Source organism: Sciurus carolinensis, chromosome 8, assembly GCF_902686445.1.
Source record: "Sciurus carolinensis chromosome 8, mSciCar1.2, whole genome shotgun sequence".
NCBI classification, from domain to species: domain Eukaryota; kingdom Metazoa; phylum Chordata; class Mammalia; order Rodentia; family Sciuridae; genus Sciurus; species Sciurus carolinensis.
In genome coordinates, this window is record NC_062220.1 from 24,655,079 (window position 1) to 24,682,001 (window position 26,923).

At 38.5% G+C, this 26,923-nt stretch overlaps 1 protein-coding gene across 10 annotated transcripts in view; it reads right to left on the reverse strand.

The window, feature by feature from the left end:
* Ahcyl2 (adenosylhomocysteinase like 2) overlaps window positions 1-26,923 on the reverse strand; it is a 173,907-nt gene that overhangs the window by 13,525 nt on the left and 133,459 nt on the right. For all 10 annotated transcript variants that reach the window (XM_047560426.1, XM_047560425.1, XM_047560424.1 and 7 more), the window contains 9 exons: window positions 23,688-23,831; window positions 22,425-22,525; window positions 15,337-15,439; window positions 13,498-13,592; window positions 10,742-10,848; window positions 9,458-9,574; window positions 5,376-5,439; window positions 4,824-4,912; window positions 2,330-2,400 (listed from right to left, as the gene is read on the reverse strand). In XM_047560426.1, coding sequence (XP_047416382.1) covers window positions 2,330-2,400; window positions 4,824-4,912; window positions 5,376-5,439; window positions 9,458-9,574; window positions 10,742-10,848; window positions 13,498-13,592; window positions 15,337-15,439; window positions 22,425-22,525; window positions 23,688-23,831 — 891 coding nt within the window. The remainder of the gene's footprint in view (window positions 1-2,329; window positions 2,401-4,823; window positions 4,913-5,375; window positions 5,440-9,457; window positions 9,575-10,741; window positions 10,849-13,497; window positions 13,593-15,336; window positions 15,440-22,424; window positions 22,526-23,687; window positions 23,832-26,923) is intronic.

The window sequence follows — 26,923 nt, forward strand, 5'->3', positions numbered from 1 at the left end:
CTTACACAGGGGGCCCTAGAAAGTTGTTTCACCATGCTGAGCCAAACAGCCCCCAGGGGGCCCAGGTTGCACGAGTTAGCAGCAGACTTTGGCATCATCCATGTGGTGCTGGTTCTGCAAGAATGCAGGATGTTAATGTTAAGGAATCATAGAGGTTATCACTGAGATTTCAAAGGAAGGCCTGTGACTCCAGGTGAAGTGTAGCAGGTTGGAGTCCCTGTAGGCTGCCCTTGAGAGGGTGAAGCTGTGAAAGTGAAGCCAAAGTTGGAATGGAGATCCCAGGAATTAAGAGATGCCAGTAATATAGACTGTCTACCAAGAAAAGCTGCTGGTTGTGAGAAAGCTGGGCTAAAAGAGAGCCCACGTACACTGCAGCCAGCAAGGCCAAAGGGGCAGGGTTGCCCAACCCCTTTGTAATTAACATCTCAGTCACATGCCCTGGTTGCTATACAAAAAGTTAGAAAGAGGCAGAGGTCTTGCTTTGACCCTATTCTTTCTTTCTGTGCCACTATTCCTCCCTTTTGGAATCAGAATATTTATTCTGTGCCACTGTATGTTGGATATATGTAACTTGCTTTTTATTTTTATAGGGGCTCACAGATAAGAGTTTACCTTAAGTCTCAGAGGAGACTTTAAACTTGAACTTTTGGGCAATGCTAAAACTGTTGAGATGATGGAACTCTTAGAGCTGTACTAAATGCATTTGCATTGTGATATGGACATGAGCTTTTGGGGACCAGAGGTGCAATGTCATTGTTTGCGTATGAGATTTGCTCAGAAACTCCTGTGTTGATGAAGAAATGTCCACAGGCATAATGATTAGATTATGAGAGCTGTAACCTAATCTGTCCATCCTAGTTTGATTGGATTGACCAAGTGATAAACAGGTGATAAATAGGCAGGTGGGGCATGGCTAGAGGAGGTAGGTGTGCCCTGAAAGGGTGTATCATCTCTGTGGTCCCGCTCCTGCTTCCTGATCCTACTATGAGCTGAGCAGCTTTCCTCTGCTGAGCCCTTCCCTATGATATGCTGGGCCATTCCTATGATATGCTGCCTCACCTTAGGCTCAGAGTAATGAAGCTGGTGGTCTATGGACTGAGACTTCTGAAACTGTGAGCCCCAAATAAACTTCCTCCTCTAAGTTGTTCTCATTGGGTATTTTGGTCACAGCAACACAACAATCTGACTAAAATAGGGACAATGTACAACTTTACTAAAAACTACTGAATTGTACATAAGGATGAATTTATGCTTTGTGAAGAATATCTTAAAAAATTAGATTATGGTGATGGTTATACAATCCTGTGAAATTGTTAGAAAATACTGAATTATATATTTTGTTTATTTTGGTGCTAGGGACTGAACCCAGAATCTCTGAGCCCTAGCCCAAACTGTACACTTTAAAGTAATGAAATATATGGTATGGAAATTATATTTCTAATACAGTATTTAAAAAAAAAAAGATCCAGAGGATTGACATAAAGCAAGACCAATCTTTTGGGGTCCCTCTTCCCTGTGCCAGCTCTTTTTGAGGCTATAAATACACTTTATTCTTAAATATTCTGAGTTTCCCTCTCTTTTGTTTTTTTTTTGGGGGGTGCTGGGGATCGAACCCAGGGCCTTGTGCTTGCAAGGCAAGCACTCTACCGACTGAGCTATCTCCCCAGTCCCTTCCCTCTCTTAAAGTAGAATTATAAAAGAAAGCCAGTGTCTCTATGATTTATAAAATAAGCTTCTCAATATAAGGAATATAGCTCTCTGTGCATATTCCTCTCTCAAATTAAAAATCTACTCAGTTGGGAATTAACACAATAATCTCTCTCATTTTCTCTAACTATGAAGAATTTTGCTCTAGCTTTGCCTTAATTATAGGGACTACAGAAATACTTCAATTTGGAGGTAAAACAAATAACTAAGGAACTGGGGGTACAGTTCAATGGTAGAATGTATGCACAGCATGCTTAAGACCTGGGTTTAATCCCTAGCACACACACACAAAAAATCAAATGTATACATTTAAGATCTGGCTTCCCAAATACACCTCTACAAATGAATCTCATCCTAAGCTGTATCCCTACATAGCTAAGGATGGATGGAAATATAACAGTAATAAAGGGTGTACCAAAACTTTCCTACAAGGAAGACCTAATGGTATACCTTTGGTAGGAGTTCTTAAGAGACAGGAAGAATGTGATAAAAAGATTGACTGGTTTTGTGGACTAATAACTCTGGCTTTCGTGTTTGGTTTTCAGAACATTTCCAATCATATTTCACTTGCTCCATCAAAGTATTCCCAAGTGCCACCCCATTTAATATGTCATAATCATACCTGTACAGGTAATAACAATGTCCACTTGTCGGATGACCTCATTCAATTTTACCAGTCGAAATCCATCCATACTGTAGAAATAAAGCATGATTAATGCACCTAAAGAGGCAGCTGGACAGCCTTTTGCCATTGAACCTCAAAAGCTATTAACAAATTCCTTTGGTACCTAAAGTGTCACTTCTTGAGATGGGGGGACTATTTTTATCAGTGAAAAATCCAACTCATTTCCTTAGCTTACACATAAGAGAAATAAAAGGTTCCTTTGCATCATTGGAACTTATTTCATTCTGGTAACAGGAATCCAGTGGTTAGCATGAGTTCCCAATCAAGTTTCTAGAAAGTGCCACTTAGACACTGAATCTACTACCACCTGAAACTGCTCTCTCAAGATCATCAATGATCATTTGAATGCTAAAAACAAAAGCACCCTTTCACTACTTGATTTCTTCTGTGACATTAAACATTATTATCTTCTTAAAACTCTATACTCTTTGCACTCCTTGATACTTTTATCTCCTGTTTTTTTTCTCCCACTTTTCTAATTGTCTCTTATCAACCTCAGCTAACCTTTAAATATTGGTACTCTATTGGGTTCTGCCCTAGACTCTTAATTATTCCTTCAGTACTCATTCATAACCTGCCCTTGGCTACAAATGAGTACTTTTAGGTAGCTGATTTGTACATATGTATCTCTAACTCTTCTCTAAAGCTTCACAGCAGAGGATCAAATTGTCCACTGGATAGTTCCTCACAGATGTCCCAGAAGAATCTCAAGTTTACTATGTTTGAAAATAAATTCATTATCTTCTCCATATTCCCATCCTCATCTACTCATCCTCTATATATCTTGATCAATAACACTACTGTTCACCAAACTGAATTAACAAAATAAACTAGAACATCCTAGCCTACTGACTCTCCATAACTGAAACTGTCATCAAATCTGGTTGATTCTATTTTCTTAATTCCTTCAGTCTCTTGAATCTATCTGTTCCCTTCTCTCCCTGCATGCTGGCCTTGCCTAAGTCATGTCTTATTACTTCCTGTCTTAATTACTACAGTAACCCTTGGCCAAATCTCATTACCTCTAGCCTTATGTCTCAAAATCATTTTGCAGAGTGACATCCCTAAATGCAATAGAAACTTGTCACATCTTTGCTTAAAATACTTCAGTGAGATTGACTGTCTTCAGAATAAGACCTAAATATTTCCACCTAAATAAATATTCATGTATCAGTTCATATCTATAAGCTAATTTAAACTATACTGCAATCATTATCATGTTCAGGTTTTTATAATGAACATGAGAATACTAGAAAGGTGAGGGTTCACCTCCTGTGCTAGAGACTTGGACATCAGCAACTCTGTTGGGGAAACGTGTGGGTTTAGGGTTAGGATGTATGAGGAGGGGTTGGACACAGGGAAATGGCTTTATGCCGTGCTTTATTTCATCCTGGATACCTTCCCCTAGAGAATTACTGGTTAAGACTGTGGGGTATAATTTGAAACTTAATAATTATAAGAGTACAAACAAGTTCCCATAAACTATTCATTCATAGTTAGTAGATTTTATCCTTAATTTGGATTTGTCCCTCAAAAGCTAACGTGTGAGAACAATGCAAGAAGGTTCAGAGGAGAAATTATTGGGTTGCAAAAGTCTTAACCCAATCAGTGAATTAGTCCCCTACATGGAATTAACTGAAGTGGTAATTGAAGTGGTAGGGTGTGGCTGGAGGAGGTGGGAATAGGGGCATGCCTTGGAGATATATATTTATAACTGGCCAGTGGAGTCTCTCTCTCTGCTTCCTGATCACCATTTGAACTGCTTCCCTCTGTCACCCTCTACCACCATGATGTTCAGTCTCACCTTAAGACCTGAGGAATGGAGCCAGTCTTCTATGGACTAAGACCTCTAAAACCGTGAGCCCTTAAATAAACAGTTCCTCCTCTCGTCAGGTCTTGTAGTCACAACAGCAAAATAGCTGACTAAAACAATTAGGTTCAAGTAATATATTTTGGGGAAGAATGCCATAGAATGCTCTTTTAGTGTATCACATCAGAAAGCATCTGATGCCAGCCTATTTCCTTCCTCTCTCCCTCTCTTCTTCTTCCTTCTTTTGTGTGTGTGTGTGTGTGTGTGTGTGTGTGTGTGTGTGTGTTGGGAATTGAACTCTGGGCCTTGCACTTGCTAATAAGCACGTGCTCTACCACTGAGTTATATACCCTTGGTCTTGCTAATTATTTTGTTCCTTGTTCTCAAAGGGGTACCGATTACATATGGAGAAGATAAAAGGCTACTTGTTCTTTGGTTCCAATTCTAAAGATTAGAGCATAGCTCTTTGACCTTTCAAAGTCAGAGCTTACTTTTTGGCAGCCTTTCTCAGGATCTGGACTTCTCTAAGGTGAGATGTGGTACTACCCAGGCCATTTCTTGGAGGTATCTCCTATGAGATTTCAGTGTGGAGGAGGAAGCAGATCTCCCTTGCATGCTTACCAGGCTTGCAGGGCACAGATGGGGTCAATCTCAGTAACATACACAATGGAGCCCATGGCTTTCAGAGCAGCACAGCACCCCTTCCCCACCTGAAGTGGGGAGAGAGCACACATAAAAGAAAAGTCAGTGAGAAAATAGTTTCTCAAAGCTTCTGGTAAAGTGTACCTTCCTTCCCACCCTCAGATGGAATTTTGCTGAATAGATTCATGCTTGAGGAAAAACAAGAAAAATAAATAAATGCAGATCATAAACAAACTCTGGGGGCACCTGCTTAAGAACACCCACACTCACGATTTATAATCAACACAAGCTAAAGGAACATCACAAACATTGGTACTGGAACAAGTCAGAAAATCAACCTAAAAAAAATGGCAAAAATGCAAAGGGAAAAAGAAAGATTGTACTTTAACCAGAGGGCCTCTAATTTTTTTTCTCTCCATATAAAGTGGTAAATGAATATAATCTATGTCTATATGTATTGGAAATAATTCTAGGATATGTCAGCAAAATACACTTTTAACACCTAATAAGAAGTAGAAGGTTAAACTTTACCTCTCCGTAGCCACAGACCACCACTTGCTTTCCACCAAACATCATGTCTGTTGTCCTTTTAAGTCTAGGGGAAAAAACATTTAAGTAAGTTTATTTGTTTTTCACTTTGATAAAAAGCTTGGTTTCTACCCTAGAGAAACTAATAACCAGAAAGAAAGGTTGACTAAAATACATATTTTCTCACTCCTTGACATCCAACCAATTCTGTGTATATGAGAGTTTTTTTTCTTTTTTCTGTTTTTCTTGATAGTGGTAGAGAAGAGAAGATGAGGGTTATATAGTAATTTTTTTTTCTTCAGTTATATCTCCAGTTCTTTCAGTTTTTTGTTTTGAGACAGGGTCTCACTAAGTTATCGAGGCTTGTAATTCTGCCTCAGTCTTTCGACTCGCTGGGATCACGGGTGTGTGCCCAGTTACACCAGAATAACTTTTAAACATTAATAGCAATATACACACTTATTATATAATATTTTGAATATATAATATTTTGAAACAAAAGGAAAGACATAAATATTAAAGTAATTTTAATTTAGGAGCTCTGGTTTAATGGAAACATTATTCTAGCTTATTGATTTAGATAATATAAAATATAATAATGGTACATGAGTAATACAGTTAGTGGTTTCAGAATGGCCAGTGAGAGCAATGGGTGAAGGACAGCTTTGATACAAGCTGACACTGACACTGATCACAGGAGTAGTCAGTGAGTTTTCTGGGGGTTGATCCCTTCTCAGACATGTTCTCCCTCTGTCTCTGATTCTCTATAAAGTTGATCCTGGTTCTAGGGTTTCTCAAAAAACTTGTAGGAGTGATTTCTGGCTCCTCTTGGTATGCAATGAGACTCCTTTCTTTAGGAATCCTGGGCTAGGCAAAAGAAAGTTTTAAATTAAAAAGCAGACTATGTTGCAACAGACAATTTCTACAAGTATTTGTAGGTCTTTTTACTCATTTATCTATCTGCTTACATCTTCTGTTGAATAGAATCTATAAATGTTCCAAAGGCAAAGTAGTAATACTTTTTCAATGATTTGGCAACTCCAGCTAATATAACTGCACACATCCAAGTTAAGCTCATCAAATACCAGTAAGTGCAGAGGCAATTCTTTTTGAGTGAAGAGATAAGTCTGGCAGGGTTACTCTATACTTATAAGTTGTGACTTAGGGGAGTAGTTCTGGAATGGTTAGCACAGCAAGGACAATCAAAAGATCATATTTCTGGGCCTCCTTTGCTTTGGCTACCCTCCACCTTCCTCAAGCCTTTTCTCCTTCTTCCCAAGGAAGATACTCTCTCGTTTTGACTACAGAGGGCTGTGGAGGAATGGAAATGTCATCAACACTACTGCTTTGCAAACAACAGCTAGGTTACTTATGTAGAGGAATTCCAGTTAGGCAGCGATTTCTCTGTGATTTTAGGATCCACATCTGCCTCAAGGTTCATTGATAAAAAATGGAAGAGGTCTCAGTCAAGAAAGGATTTAAAAGAAATTCTTTAGTTGCACATAGACACACTACTTTTGTTTTTATTTATTTGTATGTAGTGCTAAGAATCCAGTGCCTTACACATGCTAGGCAAGTGCTCTGCTACTGAGCTACAACCCCAGCACTCCCAAGAAATGATTTTTGAGGGCTGGGGCCAGTAAGATGTCTGGTGTTGTATTAGAATCATGCCAAGTTTCTATTTCTCTCTAATTCTAGCTCCAGGGTCTCTAGAGGAGCTCTTATGTGATCTAAAAATCCTACCTGGAAAGCGTGACCTCTGAAGCACTAGGACATCCTTGGTTTCCTACCAGGTGGAACCTCAGTCTCTAGAAGGCTGCCCTTGCTGCATCTGCACCACAGCCTGAGACAGTAGGACTTCCCTCAGTGTGGTGGGGAACCAGCCCAGGGCAGTCACCAACACCATTCTCACAGACGCTCTGCAGGAGTGAGTGTTTTCCCCTTTCCGTTGCACCTCTCCCTGGAGCACAGTTTACCTCTCCTTTCATTTCTTTGGCTCTCAGCTCGGCTGAGAGGAACAACTGTTCTTGACCCAGTTGGAAAGTTTTTCACCATTGGCAGGTTCCAACAATCTCTTAGAGCTCAGAGAGTTTCTAGAGAATAGTTGATGTTTTCCTGTTTCTTTGCTGTGGAATCTAGCCTTACTCCTGCTCCACTGCTTCTAGCTTTCTCGCTTCATACATTTCTGACTTTAAAGAATCTTTCTTACCTACATGGTAAACCCTGATTGGGAAGGATTCTGTTCATTTTTATGAACTGGTGCAGGTATCTTTATGAATCTTTTACTGAAACTAGCATAGGTTGATTTTAGGTTCACAGATTTAGGACTTGAAAAGTCAAAAAGACATTTAGTTGTGTGGATAAACAAATGGTTTAAGGAAAATACCCTGATTTGATCAGGTTCAAGGTATTCATAATAACCCTTTATCTGCACAGAACTAGGTGCAGAACTATAACAAACTAATGGACTAAAAATCTACTGAACTGTTCAATCTATCAGATAATACTATTGATCCTATAATTAACAATAGTTGGAATTTGTACTGGATAGCCCCCAAATCAAAAAAATTTCAAAGCAAAAAGCTTCCCTTAAGGTCTAATTCAACCCTAGAACTTATTGTACAGAGTCCTAGAAAGAAGGGCAAGGGAGAAAGCGTGGAGTAAACTTCTCATTTAATCCTCACAATAATTGTGTGAGGTAGGTCTTACTGTCACCATTTCACAGATAAGGAAATATGTACAGAGGAATTAAGTAACAAGTCCAAGGAATTAAAGTTAATAAATAAACAACAGAGCCAGCCACAATAGTATATGCCTATAATTCCAGTTACTTGGGAGGCTGAGGCAGGAGTATTTTAAGTTCAAGGCCGAACTCAGCAACTTAGTGAGACCCCTGTCTCAAAATAAAATAAAATAGGATAGGGAAGAGCTCAACAGTAGAGTGACCTTGGGTTCAATCTCCAGTACTATTAAATAAACAAATAACAGTGTTCATTGTAGCTCCAATGCCCTGAGATTCAAACTAGTTATCAATGTGGTTCATAGAACCTTTCTTCATTTTTCTATTAACATTCACATGATGGAAACCATCTGACTTGGCAATATTCTCAACCATCTTAATGGCTTCACTTAGGAAATTACGGAGTACTATAGTTTGGATCTGGAATATACCCTAGAGCCCAGGTGTTAAAGACTTGGTCCCCAGATTGGTGCTATTAAGAGGTAATGGAAACTAAGAGGTGGGGCCTAGTGGGAGGTCTTCCGTCATTGTGGGCATATCCTTGAAAAAGAAAGTGGGACCCCATCCCCTTCCTCTTCTTCTCTTTCCATGTCCTGGCTGTGAAGCGAGCAGCTTTGCTTCACCACACTTCTCCTGCCAGAATGTGCTCCTTCACCACAGGTTCAAAAGCATCAGGGTCAACTGACCAGGGACTGAAACCTCTAAAACTGCAAACCAAAATAAATCCTTTCTAAGCTGATTGTCTCAGTTATTTATTATAGTAACAGAGCTGATTGACAAGTAGGATCTTCCTAGCAACAATGAATGAATGTCAGAACACAAGTGTAGAAACAAACAGTATTAGAAGAACACAGAATTTGGTATATAATGAGTAGATTTTGTCAGACTTACAGTACCTACAGATCTGAAAAGTTAGAAATTCTGGGAAACCGTCTGTTCACCACAAGTTTCCAAATGGCCATAGGATTACACGATAGTTAGAATTTAACAATTATATGACAGAGCATGAGATATGACCTGGAATAGGATGACCAGGAACTGTTTTCTAAACTATCAAAAATATTTGTTTGTTTATACTGACTTTAGTTAATGATTCACAGGTCTGATAGGGTCACAAAGTAAGAATTCTGCCTATTAACAGATAAGAACTAGTCTCATTGCTTAAGTGAAATAGATTTTCTTATAATAGTGGTACCAATGTAGCTCTGGGTTATAAAATATTGGGTGTGATGTGGTGACAGATCCAGAGGTGCCATATGAATCATTTCTAGAAATAACCAAAGTCAAAAAGAAATTAGAAACCTAACTCAATACTCAAATTCATCTCAAAGGTAATAAACATTACCCATCAAGAATTGATTCACGGCAACAGTAGAGGTTGTCAAATTTCTGTTTGGTGACTGAGTCATTGACATTCATGGCTGGAACACAGAGCTTCCCAGCTTTGGACAGTTGGTATAGCCTGGGGATAAGGAAAGTCAGGAAGAATATACAATAATGAGATGTTACAATATGTATTGTTGGTTTCATACCAAATCCTAAAAATGTGTAGAGGAAGTGGGCATGAGAGCATGAGACATGACAAGTTTTATCCCATTAGTGGACATTGAGAAACGAAGAATGTGTTTTTAGAGGCAAAATACAACTTAGGGATAAAGTCTTTATTTACAAGTCATGTGAAGAAAATCCTTGTCCTAACATTAAATTTTAAGACCTTAAATGTAAAAATTCAAATTTCATATTAATTTTACCTTACTCCCACCCCTACCAGCTTTTTTAATGGTGCTAGGGATTGATTCCAGGGCCTTGCGCATGCTAGGCAAGTGCTCTATCACTGAGCTAAATCCCCAGTCGTTATTTCCCTTTTTAATTATACAAGGAGTAACTTTAAGTACAGTCTTAAAAATCATGTATCACTATTCTAAGGCAACAATTTAAACTTTCAAATAGTCTCAAACTTATAATCTGAATATACATATACCTATAAATAAGCATATATATGAGTTTTACATTAAATGAGTCAACTAAAGTTAGGCCTATTTATTTTATTCAAAATTCATACCTTCTAAGAGTCTATAGGTTATATTATAACCCATGAAGTATATTCAAAAAGCTCATGATACACTGAAGTAGTCATGGTGGCCTATAAAATTTTCTTCCCCCAAATATTATTTCATACTTTCAGTTCTTTATGGGTGAATAATTGCAAACAGAAATGATTCCAATTTTACTCAGAGAATCACTGTTCCTTTGGGAACAGAACTTCTTAAGTCCTTGCTTTCTACATAAGCAAGTAAGTACTATGAAGGCACAGGTTTTTGTCTGTTTTGTCCACTGTTAGATCCCTAGCACCTAGAGCAGTTCACCGCAGAAATTCAATAAATATTTGTTGAGTAAATGAATTTGTCCGAAAAGGACAAGCACTCACTGTATCACATGGACTAGAAAACATGAACACCCCTTGTTTTTCCTTTCACTATTTTGTTGTGTTATTAATTTTCAAAAGAGTATATAATCTCAGATCTCACAGCAAGTTCCAATTTTTAATATAATGTGTTCTATAAGTATGTGATTATAAGATTATATATCTAGGCTGCATGAAGCCAGGGATGCTTATGTTGAATCTTACCTATGGACTCCAGTAACGCTCTCCTCAACTATGCCCTTGATTTTCTTAAACATGTTGGGGTACTTTTTATAAATCCAGTGAGTAAGATCCCCTCCGTCATCCAAGATCTGCAATAGTAAGTATCAGTAATGTCATTCATTTTGCTGAAGGTAAAATTCATTTTGCTCAAGGGTCTTGTATCCCAATTTCTAATGACCTATTTGATAACATTTTAAATTTCTCATAAGGTTATGCAAAGTAACTTAAAGACAGAGCTAATATAATAATATACCACTCATTATACTCAAGTAAAAGACAATGAGGGGGTAAAAGGCCATTTGTAATTTTCACGTCAAATGACCCTCCCACATGACGCATCTACTATATTACAATACCCTGCAATAAGGTGAGGATTTGTGTGTGTGTGTGTGTGTGTGTGTGTGTGTGTGTATTGATAGCTTAAAGTGGTTATCTAGCCCACTAGTTCTTAAATATATGCAGATATTCACAAAGCCTAAACTTGATATAGCCAATTTCTGTAGGCTAAATTCAGGACTTTAAATATATTCAATCAAAGCTTAGTTTAAATAAAAGGATGAATTATTAGTCTCCCTCTCAGAACAATGGTTTATAAAACTTCATTTGTTAATCCTTTACTCCTCCCAAAGTAGAGGCACTCTCCCACCCAATATATCAGGCAGCACTGTTGGGTTTTGCCTAGCACAACCTCACACTCTGTATAAACCAAATTAAAAATAACTAGGGAGCCGTGCAGCATGTAGGTGTGCAAGCATGCCTCTGAACAGCTCATCACTATTTCAGGTCGGGATTAAAGATAAACACAATGCTGTGCCCACTGGAGCTTTCATCAGCAGAGGACAGCTACTGAATTATAAATAAACTGAAGAAAGATCAGCTTAGAATACTATTAGGCACTAGGCTGTGGCACTTCAGCCCTTCACTGGGCTGTCAGAAGTGCTTGGCAGAACTTTCTAAATTGTTATGCCCATCTGCCTGGAAATTCCCAGAGCTGCCCTCTGCTGGCATGTGCCCATTTTACAGTTCCATTATATCAACCCTACTACAAGTACCAAAAATGTCATCCTGGACCCCAAAGTACACAAACTCCCCAACTTCACACCTGCCATCTGATCTCTTTCACTTCTGCTCCTACTACTATTTTCTCTGACTTAATCAAATCTTGTTTGAGAGGAGAAGCCAATTTAGGGTTCACTTTAGAACTCTTATCCTCATTCTATACTACAGAGAGAAGCCCTCAGAACTGAAGCCCTAAGAAACCCAAAGTATTTTCTGAGTTTCTCTCTCCCTTTCTGCATGATGGGAACCTCTTCCCATGAGGTTTTCCCTTATAGCCTTTAATCCCACAAAAAAGATCAGAGACAAAAAGGACTGAATAATTGTAAACTCTAGTCAGTCCCTCCATTCCGATCTATTTCCCTTTTTAACAAAGGTATGTGATACAGACTATCCTGACATTTATATAATGAATGTAGCTCATAATTTTCCCCATGTAATTCTATTATAGAAAATTCTGGTCATCATGGAATCTTACTGAAGTTGGAAAGTAAGGAAAAACATTAGATCTTGATAGGATCCAAAGAGGTACAGATCCTATTTTTCTGGGGTGACAACTATTTTTGTTCTTGTCTAATTCTCTTTATTAACCTTTCCAGCTATTTGTGCTGGCTCCACAGTTTATAAAAGCTCTCTGGGTTATCTACCATATCCTCCCTGTGTTCATGACTATAAAATTAGTATTTTATTCCCAAGAGAAACCCCCTGGCATATCTTCTCTAGTGTCTGTCAGTCATTACTCTCTTCTGTCACTGTTAAAATTGCTAGAACAAGCTGACTCATCTTAGAGCCACTTATCATATCCCTCTGGGATATGAAAGCTTTAACCCAGCTTCCTCAAACCAGCACCCTATTCCATGTGACCTGGACTACAGAATTCAGAAAAGGCTGTTTTCTCTGTCTGGTACCAGGTGAAGCCTGTTCTGTGGTCTTTAGTAACAAGCAATCGTTTCTTTTTCAGTTGATTCCCTAATTTCTTCTCTTACTAATATGCAGACATGTTTGCAGAGCAGGAATGCCTCATACTTGGTAGCTTTTTGCCTGCATGTGAAGCAAATGTGCTATCAGCCTTCAAGACTTATTCTTTTTTAAATAAAATGAAACAAAAATAAAAATGAAGCAAAAATTTTTAAAAATCCCAAACTTTGCCTGGTCATCTTTTTTAGGTGGGGAATGAATAAAGATAACAAATTTGAACTTGGAAGATCTTTGGGCATACTATAAATTCAGTACAAGAATTCTTAAAAAAAAGCTCAGTACATCAGGACCTGTGGGGTTTTTCGTTGGTGTTTTTGTGATTGTTACAGGTGGGGCGGGAAGTAGGGAGTTGTAGGTGTAGGCAGTGGCAGGAGATGGAAATGCATTACCCTTGCTTTTAAAACCAACCATGTGTGAATCCTGGGCAGTATTTTAATACTGCTGACAAAAACAAATACTTCCAAATGATCACTACCAACAATTAAGTCCCTGAAGTTTTAGGAGGTTCAATACTCTTGGAGTACCCTAAAAGCAGAAAAGCACTTCTGAAGTGCACTGAGCAATTCTGAAAACCCAGGTACCTCAGATAGGAATGGAGCCATTTTCCTTCCTTCTTGTTGGGAATCCCTCTCCCAGGTCACAAAGCCCTCCCCACCATCACCCCACTACACACAGAGAAGTGGGTTAGCAGAAATCTGACCCACCATGTTTGGCTGCCAGCCCTCCACATTTACACATCTGTCAATGCACCACCAAAAGTCATCTTCTGACTCTCCTTTCCAGGCAAAGACAGGAAATCCTATGAAAAAGGAACAAAGAGAAACCAGTAAAAGCTACAAAGGAGTTGACTCCCAAATTCTGGCAAGCAGGTAATGGTTTTCCCCAGTAATAAACTCTCCCAATTTTGCTATAGTCCTTGGATTAACCTTCTTTAATGATTAGTATTGCCTTCAGCCCTTTTACTCATTCCCTTATCTTGATGGTTATTCTGTTCTTGTTAGCCCAAAGAGGATAAGCGTAACAGATAGGAGTATGATGGTTGCTAAAAATATGACTAAAGGGAAAAAAGAAGAAATCAGAAATAAATCCTCCTTGATCCAGTTAAACTGGTGCTCTTACCCTTTCCCCAATTGCACTTGGATCTTTCTTGCTTCTATACTTTAGTCATCCCACCCTCTTCATCAGGAAAATTCTCATACTTTCATCCATCTGCCAAAATGTTTACTTCATGTCATAGCCCAGTTAAGTGTCATATTCCCAATGAAGACTAATTAACCCGGTTGGAAGCAGGTGCTCAAGAAATCCAAACCTAAGTCTGTTGTTCAGACTTATGAATTTATGCTCTGTCATATATTTATCACATATGTCCTTTTACTATCATTATTTATACAAATGTATTATCTCTTCTAATACAGTATAAGAGTTTAAGGGGGCTGGCAATAAAGGTATTGTGTCCATCTACAACTAAAAAATATTTTTAAAAAAAGATTCTAAGGGCAAAGATATTTCTCTCTCTCTCTCTCTCTCTCTCTCTCTCTCTCTCTCTCTCTCTCTCTTGTTTTGCAAGGGAGGGAGCAGTACTGGGGATTGAAACTAAAGGGCCTCTATCACTGAGCTGCATCCCCAGCCCTTTTAATTTTTTAAATTTTGAGATAAGGTCTCCCAAAGTTGCTGAGGCTGGCCTTGAATCTGAGATCCTTCTGCCTCAGCCTCCTATCACAGTCACTGTGATTTCAGGCATGTTCTACTGAACAGGATCTCATCTGTCTTTTAGCTCTTAAAATAAGTCAATAAACATTTCTTGGGAAAGAAAAGAAATAATACATACATTACAAATTCATTGGGCTATACATTTAATATTTGTGTACTTTTCTATCATATGTACATCAATAACATTTTATAAATAAATGAATATAAATGAAAGAACAAATGAAATGCCTAAAGTACTAGCAAAAGGAGAGACATGAATGCTGTGTAGGGTATTCCCAGGGGCTCTGATGTAAGTGCTTGGTTCCTGATGTATGCCTTGTATCCAGAAAGTGAAGGCAGGAAGCTGACAAGGTCCAAATTTCCCTATTTCTTTTGTCCTTCAAGTGTCAGTGGATGTCTTGATCAAAATTAATCTGCAAGGTCAAGTCGTCTTTAATGCTGAGGCAGAAATACCAAGCATCAAACTAGAGGAAACTACTGGCTACAAAACCTGCAGGGCCACAAAACTATAGCTGAAGCATTCTTTTCTCTAATCCACATTATATTAGACAGTGGGTAGCATTCACTAGGGTTCTATTTGTCAAAGTCAAGCATGAATAACAGAATATTACATATAGATAGATATATGCCAACTACAAAAGAACAAAGTTAACTAGCTTGTGTTTGACAAAGATAAGCCTAGAAAAAGAGCAAACTTATCAAGAATAGGGATCCATTTCTTGACAAGCAGATGCTTTACTGTCAACCTTCCTTAAACATTTATATAGAGACAGTGGAACCTCTTGGAGACTGACTTTAACCAAAGACATCAGAGAACAATCAAAAGATCTTACCACTTTCTGCTAGAGCAGCAGCCACTTCATTGAGAGTGGAATAGATATTGCAGGCAGCCCACCGGCACTGAGCCCCCAGAGCACCCAGAGTTTCCATAAGCACCTATATTAAAGAGAAGGCAGGAGATGAACAAGCCTATACCAAACAACTGGTCAAGGAGATTAAGTTTATATGTATATATATTTATATACATATATTTAGTTGTGGAAGGATACAATAACTTATTTATTTTTTTTATGTGGTGCTGAGAGTTGAACCCAGTGCACCACACATGCTAGACAAGTGCTCTCTCATTGAGCTACAACCTCAGCCCGAGTTTATATATTTGACGATGAAAAAGTACATCAGGAATAAGAGACCAATAATTTTCAAACTGTGCTCTATAGAACCTTCCCAGGAGCTGGGGATGTGGCTTAGTGGGAGAGCACTTGCCTAGCATATGTGAGACTAAGGGTTTGATTCCCAGCACTGTCAAGAAGAAAGGCAGGAAGGAAGGAAGGAAATAGGGAAGAAATGAATTAACAGAACCGCTTCAGTGTTCTGAACACAGGGCAAAGCAAGAGGCTCCAGCTGAACTCTATGCTTTACCCTATTTGTATACTGAATCTCCAAAATATTTTATAAAACTAAGGACTTTGGAGTCCCCCCTTTTTAAACAAAACATACACTTACAGTTCTGCGTCTGCTTAGGATGCAGAAGGTGAGAAATTTCCACACTAACAACAAGAAAAATTGGGATAATCTACAGTCATATTTCAGCCCACCAAAGAGCCAAGGTCTTAAAATGACCAAGTAAACTGAACTCCCAAGAGTGATAAAACTTTTTAAGCAGAAGGGAAGATTGTTTTGCCTTTGGCAAAGCATGGGAGGAAAACATATCTGCTATACTTGAGATAAGAAAAATTAGCTAAAATTTTAATTAAAGGCTAAGCACTGGAAAATTTGTCATCTGGATTTCTGGAGCCCCAGCCAGACACTTACATGCAAGCTCTTTTCCATGGGCTTCTACTCAGTGCTCACAAGAAAGACTAGAGGCAGTGAGTGGATGGTTGAGCTCAGAGACAGGCTATGAAACGTGGGCATGTTGTTATATTTTTCTCACAGGGGATGCAAAAGCTTTAAGCTGTAGAAATAAGATTAGGATTCATGCCTGTCTTCAGGCACAAGGTAAAGATTCACTACTCCTGGGGGAGGGCAGGAACAAAAACTCTCTGCTCCTGGAAGAGTAGCAGGGAACACTCTTGAGCATAGGAAGTTCTCGGATCTGCTACCTCTCTAGGGAGAGCAAAAAAAAAAAAGACTAAGACTCCCAGTACAAGGCAAAATCTGGCTGCTACACACAGGAGAGGCAGGAACACTGCCTGCCTAACACTGACGGGACTCCACCAGCAATCACCATGAGGCTGGCCCTGGGAAACAAGGAGCAACCATTTATGCTATAGTGGGGGCATGTATTTGAAGACAGAGGCCCCTGTGGAATGCGTATGCTGAAGCAGCTGAATGCTGAGGGTGATTGTGGAAATACTAGAAAAGCCCTCTGGGACTAAAATCAAATCACAAGGTAACAGTATCCCAATGCTAAAGGAATGCGAAGCCTTTGGTGCACAACAATCAAATCTAAATCTAGCTCATGACTATAACAAAAACTAATATGCTATCACTCACAAAATTTCAAGAAACACAACAACTAAGTGAAAAAAAAGAAAACCCAGTGTCAAGAAATAGAGCCAGAAGCTAGGAGTGGTGCCTGAAGTAGGAGGATCACAAGTTCAAGCCAGACTCAACAACTCTGTGGGGCCCTTCTCAAAAAATAGAAAGGATAGCTGGGCATGGTGATGTACACCTACAATCCCAGTGACTCAGAGGCTGAGGCTAGAGGGTTCCAGGTTCACGACCAGTCTCAAAAAAAAAGGAAGCACAGGGAATATAGCTCAGTGGCAAAGTACCTCCCCACACCCTAGGATCAATCTCAGTACCAAAAAAATTAAAAAAAAAAAATTAAAAGGGTTAGGGTGTAGCTCAGGGATAGAGCACCCTTGGACTTAATCCTGTACAGTTTTAAAAAAGTAATGGGAGAAAAAAAGAAGAGCTAATAAGCAATTATTTTCCAAAATTAATAAAAGAGATTCAGAAACAATGACATTCTAATAGTAAAGATTACATTAATGCCCAGATCATCCTAAAGGAGTCAGGGCTCCTTGGAGAAATGGCTGATTCCAAGGCTACAGTAGAGCTTAGATCATCTTCCACTGGAAGCAAGAAAATATTCAAAGAACGAAAGTGATATATGGAAATACAAGCCATGGAAGCCACACCCAAGGGGCTCCTCCTGGCCAAACTAGGGACAACACGAGCATCAAAATAATGATAGTAATGCCTATAACTCACTAAGTAATAAGAAACAATAATTTCATACAAATAAAAATAAATAAAAAGTTTGATAAGAATAGGATAGTTACAAAAATGTGTTAATTACAAAGAGAAAAAAATAACTTTTATGGAGGAAAAGGCTGGGATCAAACAGGACATCATCAATATGGGACAAACTGAATCAGGACCACCTGATTAGATTCACTGGGAAAAATGCAGCATCATTTCTGTGATATTCCTGCCACAGACACATAGTCTCAATCTAATAATGAGGAAGCAGCAGAAAAATATAAACTGAGGACATTACAAAATAATTAATCTGTAATCTTCAAGAGTAGCAAGCTCATGAAAGGCTAAGAAAGAAAGAGTAACTGTTCTGGACTAAAGGAGACTAAAGGGACATGATTATCACGTGTGACACAGGTATGGACTGGATTATTTTGTTATAAAAAGTACTACTGAAACAACTAGTGAAACCCGAATTGGATCTGAGGGTTAAATGGTAGTAATCAATGTTAATTTTCTAATTTTGGTGACTGCACTGATTGTATAAGAGAATGTCCTTGTTCATGGAAAATATATACGAAATATTTGGGGATTGCTATGTTCTGAATGTTACATGTCCCTCTAAATGTCTTATGTTGAAACCTAACCCCCAAGGTAATGGGATTGAGAGGTGTGCTACCTATGAGGAATAGGCCTCAATAGACACTGAATCTGTTGGTCCTTGCCCAGCCTCTAGAACTGTAAATAATACATTTCTTTTGTTTATAAAATACTACAGATAACAAATTTATGTTGTTTATAAATTACTCAGTCTCAGGTATTTTATTATAGCAGCTCAGAAGTGAAGGAATATTAAGTTTGCAACTTACTCTTCAATGGTTCAGAAAATAAATTTATTTGTGCTGAACTTTCAATTTTTCTGTATATCTGTATTTATTTCAAATTAAAAAAAATTATTAGAGCCAGGCACATTCCTGTAATCCTAGTGACTCCAGAGGCTGAGGCAGGAGTGTTGCAAGTCTGAGGCCAGCTTCATCAACTTACTGAAACCCTATCTCAAAACAAACAAACAAACAAAAGATGGTGTGTGTGTGTGTGTGTGTGTGTGTGTGTGTGTGTGTGTGCTCTAGCTCAGTGATAGAGCAACCCTGGATTCAAGCCCCAATACTGAAAATAGAAGGAACTATGAGTCAAGACAGTTGGCTATTTGGGCTCAAATAGGAGTGAAGGTAGGTGAGGAAACAGAGGAGGAAGAGAGAGCTTAGAAACTGTTTTAACATAACTTCAAAAATCATTATTTAGAAGGAACAGTAATGGAATCATATTAGAAGAACTATGGGAACACACCTAAAAGATATAAATAGATTCATGTCTATTAGAAATACAAACATGAAACCATTAACTATGGGAGTTATTTGTGGAGACTGGGTTATAGGAGACTTTTTGTGTGTGCATATGTGTGGTTTTTAAAAAATTTTTATTTTTAAAAATTTGTTGTTTTTAGACATATATGATAATAGGGTGTATTTTGACATATTATACATACACAGGGTGCAACCCATTACAATGTTGATCCCATTCTTGTGGTTGAACATGATGTGGAGTTACACTGGTCATATACTCATATATGAACATAGGAAAGTTATGTTCCATTCATTGTACTATCTTTCCTAGTCCCATCCTTCCACCTTCTGTTCCCTTCATTCTCCTTTGTCTAATCCAATGAACTTCTATACTTCCCTGCCTTATGCTCCCTTGTTATAGGTTGGCATCCACATATAAGAGAGAACATTTGACCTTTGGTTTTTTGAGACTGGCTTATTTCACTTAACTGGATATTCTAGAGTACCATCCATTTACTGGTAAATGCCATAATTTCATTCTTCTTTATAGTTGATAAATCTTCCAGTGTGTATGCACACCACATTTTCCTTATCCATCATTTGTTCAAGGGCACCTACGTTGGTTCCACAGCTTGGCTATTGTGAATTGAGTTGCTACAGACATTGATGTGGCTGTATCACTGTAGTATGCTAGTTTTAAGTTCTTTGAGTATAAGCTGAAGAGTGGGATCACTGGGTCAAATGGTGGTTCCATTCCACCATTCTAAGGAATTGCCATACTGCTTTCCAGAGTGGTTTCACCAGTTTGCATTCTCACCAGCAATGTATGAGTGAACCTTTTACCCCACATCCTCACCAACATTTATTGTTACTTGTATTCTTGATTATTGCCATTCTGAATGAGTGAAATGGAATCTCAGTGTAGATTTAATTTGCATTTCTCTAATGCTAGAGATGTTGAACATTTTTTCATATTTTTTTGACCAATCATATTTCTTCTTCTGTGAAGTGCCTGTTCAGTTCCTTTGCCCATTTATTGATTGGATTATTTGTTATTTGTTTTGGGGTTATTTGTTATTGAGACTTTGTCTTTCTACATTATATCTTGTGGTAATGTTTGACGACTATTAAATGAACATGTAATCAGGAATATAAAAGAGATTAAAAACAAAAGAAAGAAAAACACTTGTAATTTTACAGAAAAAGAAAAAACATATGGTGGAAACAATAAAATAATATTAAAATTGATAAACTAACAGTGATTAAATACTAAGAAAAAAATAGAAAGGGAACCCTAAAGGATGGTAATGTTCTGCAAGCCTGGGGGTAAAAAACAAACAAGACATAACTTAGCAACATGAGACAGTAGAGAAGTACTTACTATTTTAAGTCACCATGTCTCATGTCCCTGACTGAGGAGGCCCAAAAAAGGTTTCAAAGTATTTCTGCCTCAATTCATTAGTCTGTAGCTTCAAAAAGAGTTAGCTTTCAATTTATTATATTAATTTTGGTCAGTCAGGGCGCTCTATTCCTCAGAGAACACATAACCCAGAAAAGTCTCAGAGTGAAGACAGAAGCCCTCTGTCTTGAGGAATCTCTACTGTCCTTAATCAGGAATGTGACCATGTAAGTGTGTGCTGCAGGAGAGACAATCTTTTGAAAGTCAATCTAGCCATACAGATGACTCAGACCTTATCGATTCCATAACAGGCAGATCATTTTCTCAATACACCTATCTCCCTGTAGGGGTCTCAATATGGTTGTATCACATCTTTATTTTACTTGTTTACTTGTGGTGCTGTCTTTTACATCTTTGATGATCACTCAAAAGAAGAGATTTAGAACACTGGAGGAGCATTTCTGGTTGTCACAGTGATTGGTAGGGAAGTGCTACCAGCATTTACTGGGAAGAGCCAGGACATGCTGAAAGTGTGGGACAGCCACTTAGAACAAAAAATATGTGCCAGTCTGGTATAATTTTCAAAATGTCCCATTGAAAGTTCACAGGTGAAAACCCCATTTATAATTTTCAGAGTTTAGAACCCAATTCCATGTTACACATTAACAAAGAATATTTTAATAGTTTTAGTACAACACAGAATAGTTTTTCCAGGAAAGCAACAATTGTGTAAATCAAGAGAAAACTCATATTTCATTGTGGTTATTGCTCAGAAATTTACAGAGTTGTTTACTATTTCAGAAAATCATATAATTTGGTCATGCTGCTGTGACACTGTGGAACCAGTAACACACTTATATCTATCTTCATTTGTAGCATTCTCATTCAAATAATGCTGTGAGTAAATACAAATATTTGGCTAGTCTACAGTGCCCAAGAATCTATATACTAAATTATTTAAAAATTATAAATTACTTTCCTCTTATTCTTCTTTCATAAATAATTTTTTCCCCAGCAGGAGGACAATGGGGATTGAACTCAGGGGTGTTTTACCATGGAGCTACACCTCTAGCCCATTTTTAAAAAACATTTAATTTAATTTATTTATTTACTTATTTTTTTGAGACAAGATCTCACTAAATTACTAGGATTACAGATGTGTGCTACTGTACCTGGCTTACTTTAAGATTTGTTTTTAATATTAAATTTTTGAGTGTACTTAGATATGCTATATCTGAATTGCATTTCAAGATAATTCATGGAGGAGGCAGCCCTATGTGAATTATGGAGAGGTGCAATGAAAACCCTGAGATCCTGCATCTGAAGTCAGTCTTCCCACTGAACTTTCTTCCCCTGATGGAGCAAAAGGGTGCTCTATCACTGTGCTACATCCCCAGCCTTTTTCATTTTTTATTTTGAGACAGGGTCTTGATAAATTGCTGAGGGCCTCATTAAGTTGCCCAGGCTGGCCTCAAACTTGTGATCCTTCTTCCTCAGCCTCCAGAATCACTGGGATTATAAGTGTGTACCACCCCAGCTCCCACTGGACTTTAAGCTATGTAATGTAATAAATTCCTTTATGTATAAGTCAAGTGGAATCAGGTTTTCTCTTTTCTGCTGCTGAAAGCAGGCTAACACATAAAGTTGCATTGTAGAAATGACAGTGGAAGGGACAGTAAGAGGAAGGAGTATAGTATAGTAGAGAAAGTCTGAGTTTGCTTATATTGATATACTGATGTTCAAATCTTGATTTTGTGATGGCTGTATAACTTTGGGCAAATTACTAAGCCCTCAAGAGCTTCAGTTTCCTTGTCTACAAAATGAAAGGAGGAATCTCTGCTTTACATGGTGTTATGAGAATAAATGAACTCCATGTCCAGCTGTTAACTTGGTGCTGGCATGCTATTAGCACTCATGACTGGTAGCATTATTAACTACTTTTGTTAACAGGAGAAGGAACAGGACTCACAGCAGTCTGCGCAGTGATATGTGTGCAACCCACGATTTTGGCTCCAGCCAAAGGTTTTTCTCCTTGAGCTCTCTTCCTCAAAGCCATCAGTGCAGGCATTTCTGAAAAGGCCCAATAAAAACAGCAATATTAGAAAGGAGGAAACAAGAGATAAAGAATTAAACAGAGGGCTGGGGAGATAGCTCAGTCGGTAGAGTGCTTGCCTTGCAAGCCCAAAGCCCTGGGTTCGATCTCCAGCACCGCAAAAAAAAAAAAAAAAAAAAAAAAAAAAGAATTAAACAGAAAAGCTCATTCTCTTAGATTCTTCAGAAAACGTGTAATGGAACCACCATTTGACCCAAGTATCCCCCTCCTTGGCCTATACACAAAGGACTTAAAATCAGCATACTACAGTGATGCAGCCCCATTAATGTTTATAGCAGCTCAATGCACAATAGCTAAGCTATGGAACCAAACTAGGGGCCCTTCAACAGATGAATGGATAAAGAAAATGTACCACATTTTATATACACGATGGAATTATATACACGATGGAATATTAGCCATAAAGAAAGAATGAAATTATGGCATTTTTTGGTAAATGGATGGAACTAGAGACTATTATGCTAAGTGAAATAAACCAATCCCCCAAAACCAAAGGCTGATGTTCTCTCTAATATGTGGATGCTAACACAGAATAAGGGGGACAGGTAGGAAAGTATAGATGTTCATTGGATTAGACAAAGGGGAATGAAGGGAAGTGGGGGGATGGTAATAGGAAAGACAGTGGAATGAATCAGACATAACTTCCCTGTGTTCATATATGAATACATGACCAGTGTAACTCCACATCATGTCCAACAACAAGAATGGGAAGTCATATTCCACGTATGTATAATATGTCAAAATATACTCTACTGTCCTATATATTTAAAAAGAATTCATTTTTAAAAGGGGAAAAAACTTATTCTCTTAGATTAAGATCCTTCTGCTGATCAGGTTCTCTGTTAAATTAGGTTTCTCAAGGGATCAAGACATTAAACCAGAATGCAAATGCTGCAGGGTTTCAACTCCCTATATTGCCAGTCCTTATCTAGTCCCTTCTATACCCACCAGGGTCTCATTTCCCATAGTATTTTCTGAGCTTAGAATCTTTCATTATAAGTATCCTTGAATATCCCACTGAAATCTCAAAAGCTACTAGACCCCAGGATGAACTAAGAGATTAACATCGACAAAAAGATACAGACAGGTGGAGAAGGACAAGGTGCTCACTTTCTTTACCTTGTTCAGCAATTTCAATTTCTCTTCGTCCAAATTCTGCCTGTTTGATGTTCTTGACACAGAAGTCACTGCTTCCCTTAGAGTTCTTTTGCTGCTTGTCCCTGGGGGATGTCTCATCATCGGAGCTATCTGTATATGAAGCCGCTGGAATGACAGAAACAAAAACCCTCAGGGAAAAAAACTGCTTCCTCTAAAATTCCCAACCATGGAGGAAACTGAGGTTTCTCTAGCCCTTAGCACCATACAAATTTACACCTCTGGTAAGCACCTAATTGGAACCATGGTGCTGTCCCAATCATCTGTGGGAAGCCCTATCCACACATCAAAAAGGGGAAGCTGAGAGGTTGTCAAAAACATTCTCCCTGGATGACATTAATTTACAATCTAGGACTAAACTTTCTTTTGATACTGGGGATGGGGATTGAACCCAGGGGCACTTTATTACTGAGCTACACCCTCAACCTTTTTCATTTTTCATTTTGAGACAGGGTCTCAGTTAAGTTGCTTAATGCCTTGCTAAACTGCTGGACTTGAACTTGCAATCTTCCTGTCTCATTCTCCCAAGTCACTGGGACTATAGGTGTGCCACTGTGTCCTGCAAGGGCTAACTTTATCTTCAGAACATGCAGTGGTTCATGATATGCAAAAAGAGGGAGGTTACACCATGGTAGCAATAGGTTAACGTTCCTGATGCAAGACTATGGTCACTAACTTATGGGTTTCTGGGATCCCAGCTACCCTTCTCTGTGCTGTTTAAATGCCTGATGTAATTTGTGTTTTAGTACAATAACTGAACAGATAAGACCTAGAAAATAAGGAACCCATGAGAAAGTAATTAAAAACCACAGAAAGTGTTTGTCTGACATAACAGAGCTTTCTTTTTCAAGTCTGGCTCTGATGGGGCTGAACCATGTCTGCAGACCCAATTAGATACTGACAATGAAGTATTCAACGTGCTCTTCCTTCTTCCTGGCCTCAGAGGGTCCTGCATTAGGCATTTTAGATTCCCAAAGCACTGAATAAATTCTTTTTTGGTACAATAAATGCTCTCATAACTAATCCATTTAGCAATACACACTAGCAGGGGAAAGGTCTAAGAATTGATTGTGACTAACAGGCAGCTGCTGCTACTGCTATTCACACGCTTAGCTGAAGTCTTCTTAGTCTTCATAATTTTGTAGTTGCTAATGAGTTGTTGGATGATTTGAAGCAATTTCCTTCTTTAATTTATGTTCAAGTTTCAAAGGATAGTTCTTCCTAATTCTCTCAGTTTTTTGGGGGAGTAGGGAACATATGGCATTTCTATAAAGTATGTTACATCAATAGAATAAAATGTCTGCCATCACTTTTAAGAACAGAAAGCTGCAAAAGCACAGAGCTCCTAGGGTCTATGGTGCTCTGATCTGCTTATATCCACAGAATTAAGGCATTGCTGGGATTTCTTAGCAGAGGGTCTATCTCTGGGGGTGCTGTAAAAGGCAAGTCTGACCTTGCCCAGTTAATCAGGCATGGTGCTGCAACACTGTTGGGGCAGCAGGCACTTGAGGATCTCTCTTGAGCTGGAAAACTGCCCAGGAGCAAAGTCCTAACACGAGGCCACAGGAATGAACATGGGCACCAGGGGAGGTGAGGGAATTAGTAAATCCCCAAAGGGACTTTTGTTCTTTAAAGGAGCTAATCTGTACAAAAAGTTTCTGGTTCCCTCTCCTAAAGTGAGTGAGAGCTCAAAGTACTTTTGGCAACAGAGCCCAGAAACAGCTTTCTGGGCAGTCAACTGTTTCACTAGTCAATATTCTGATATAACTTAGGAGTTAGAGGCTTAGGGGAACCATCTTTCTTCAAACCTGAGAGAACAAAGAGAATAGCCTCCCCCAATCCTGATCCAAATTTACAAGGAAATTACTTTTGAAGAAAGAGTCTATATTCAGAACAACTTGAAATTTCAAATGTTTTCCCAGAACCATGATGATTTTTATGCTTCCCAGTGGCCATTTAAATATAGTAGTCACATGTTCTGGAGTCGGACAGACTTCGGTTGAAGTCTCAGTCTCTGTTTCTGGGTGTATAAAGTAGAGGTGATATCAGAGCCTATTCAGTAGAGTTGTGAACCTCTTCATGCATTCAGTCATTCACACTTTCATTTGTTTATTCAACAAATTTTAATTGTGTATCTACAACGTACCAGGCATAGTGTAGGTGCTGGGAATATAAGACAGGTATAAATGGTCCTTATCTGCATGGAGTTTTCAGTCTAGCAGGTGAGTCAGACATGAAAGAACTAATTACAAAATTATTTAGAGTTGTTTCTTTTTTTTTTCTTTTCCAGTACAGCTGTAATGTGTGCTATGAAGGCAGAAATCAGAATGCCCTAAGACTGCATAATGATCTGTCAGGGCTGGGCATGTAGCTCAGTCAAAGAATGCACCTACCATGAGCAAGGCTTGGGTTTGATGCCTAGTTTGATCACCAGGCAGTAAGTGTTGGGGGTGTTGTTCAATAATAGAAAGTAAGCCTACACTGTACAAGGCCCTGGATTTGATCCCCCGCACCCCCATAAAACAGAAAACAAAAACAAAACACCTTGTCAGAGTCAAGTTGTTAAGAAGATTTAAAAAAAGACATTAAGTGCTTAGTACAATGCTTGGCATATAGTAATTCAGGTTTCAATAAGTGATACCTGATATTATTACTTGCTTTTGCACAAAATTTAAGTAATACCAGATATAAAATCTTCAAGCATTCTTACTCAGCTTTAGAACTTTGAATGAGAAAAGAATGACATACATACAAAATTATTTAGCAGTTTCTTTTTTCCTTACCTCTGTCATCTCCTACTAATCTAACAAGGCAGCAGGTGTTTGGTTGGCAGTGATTAAAAGGTTGAGACAGGAGTCCTAACCACCCAGAATAGCTCTCCCCTCCTATGTCTCTTTAGCTTCTAAGGATGAGTCAGGGGAAAAAAACAATACAAAACTGAAATTAAACTAAAAAACTTCCTCTTAAGAGAAGCACTCTAATTTTTGGCTGGAGACTGCACCCCCCCAAATTCATTCCTCCCTCCCTCCCTATCTTTCTTTCTTGTACCAGGGATTGAACCCAGGGGCATTTGACTACTGAGCCACATCCCAGCCCTTTTTATTTTATTTTTTTACTTTGAGACAGGGTCTTGCTAAGTTGCTCAGGGCCTTGTTAAATTGCTGAGGCTGGCTTTGAACTAGTGGTCCTCCTGCCTCAGC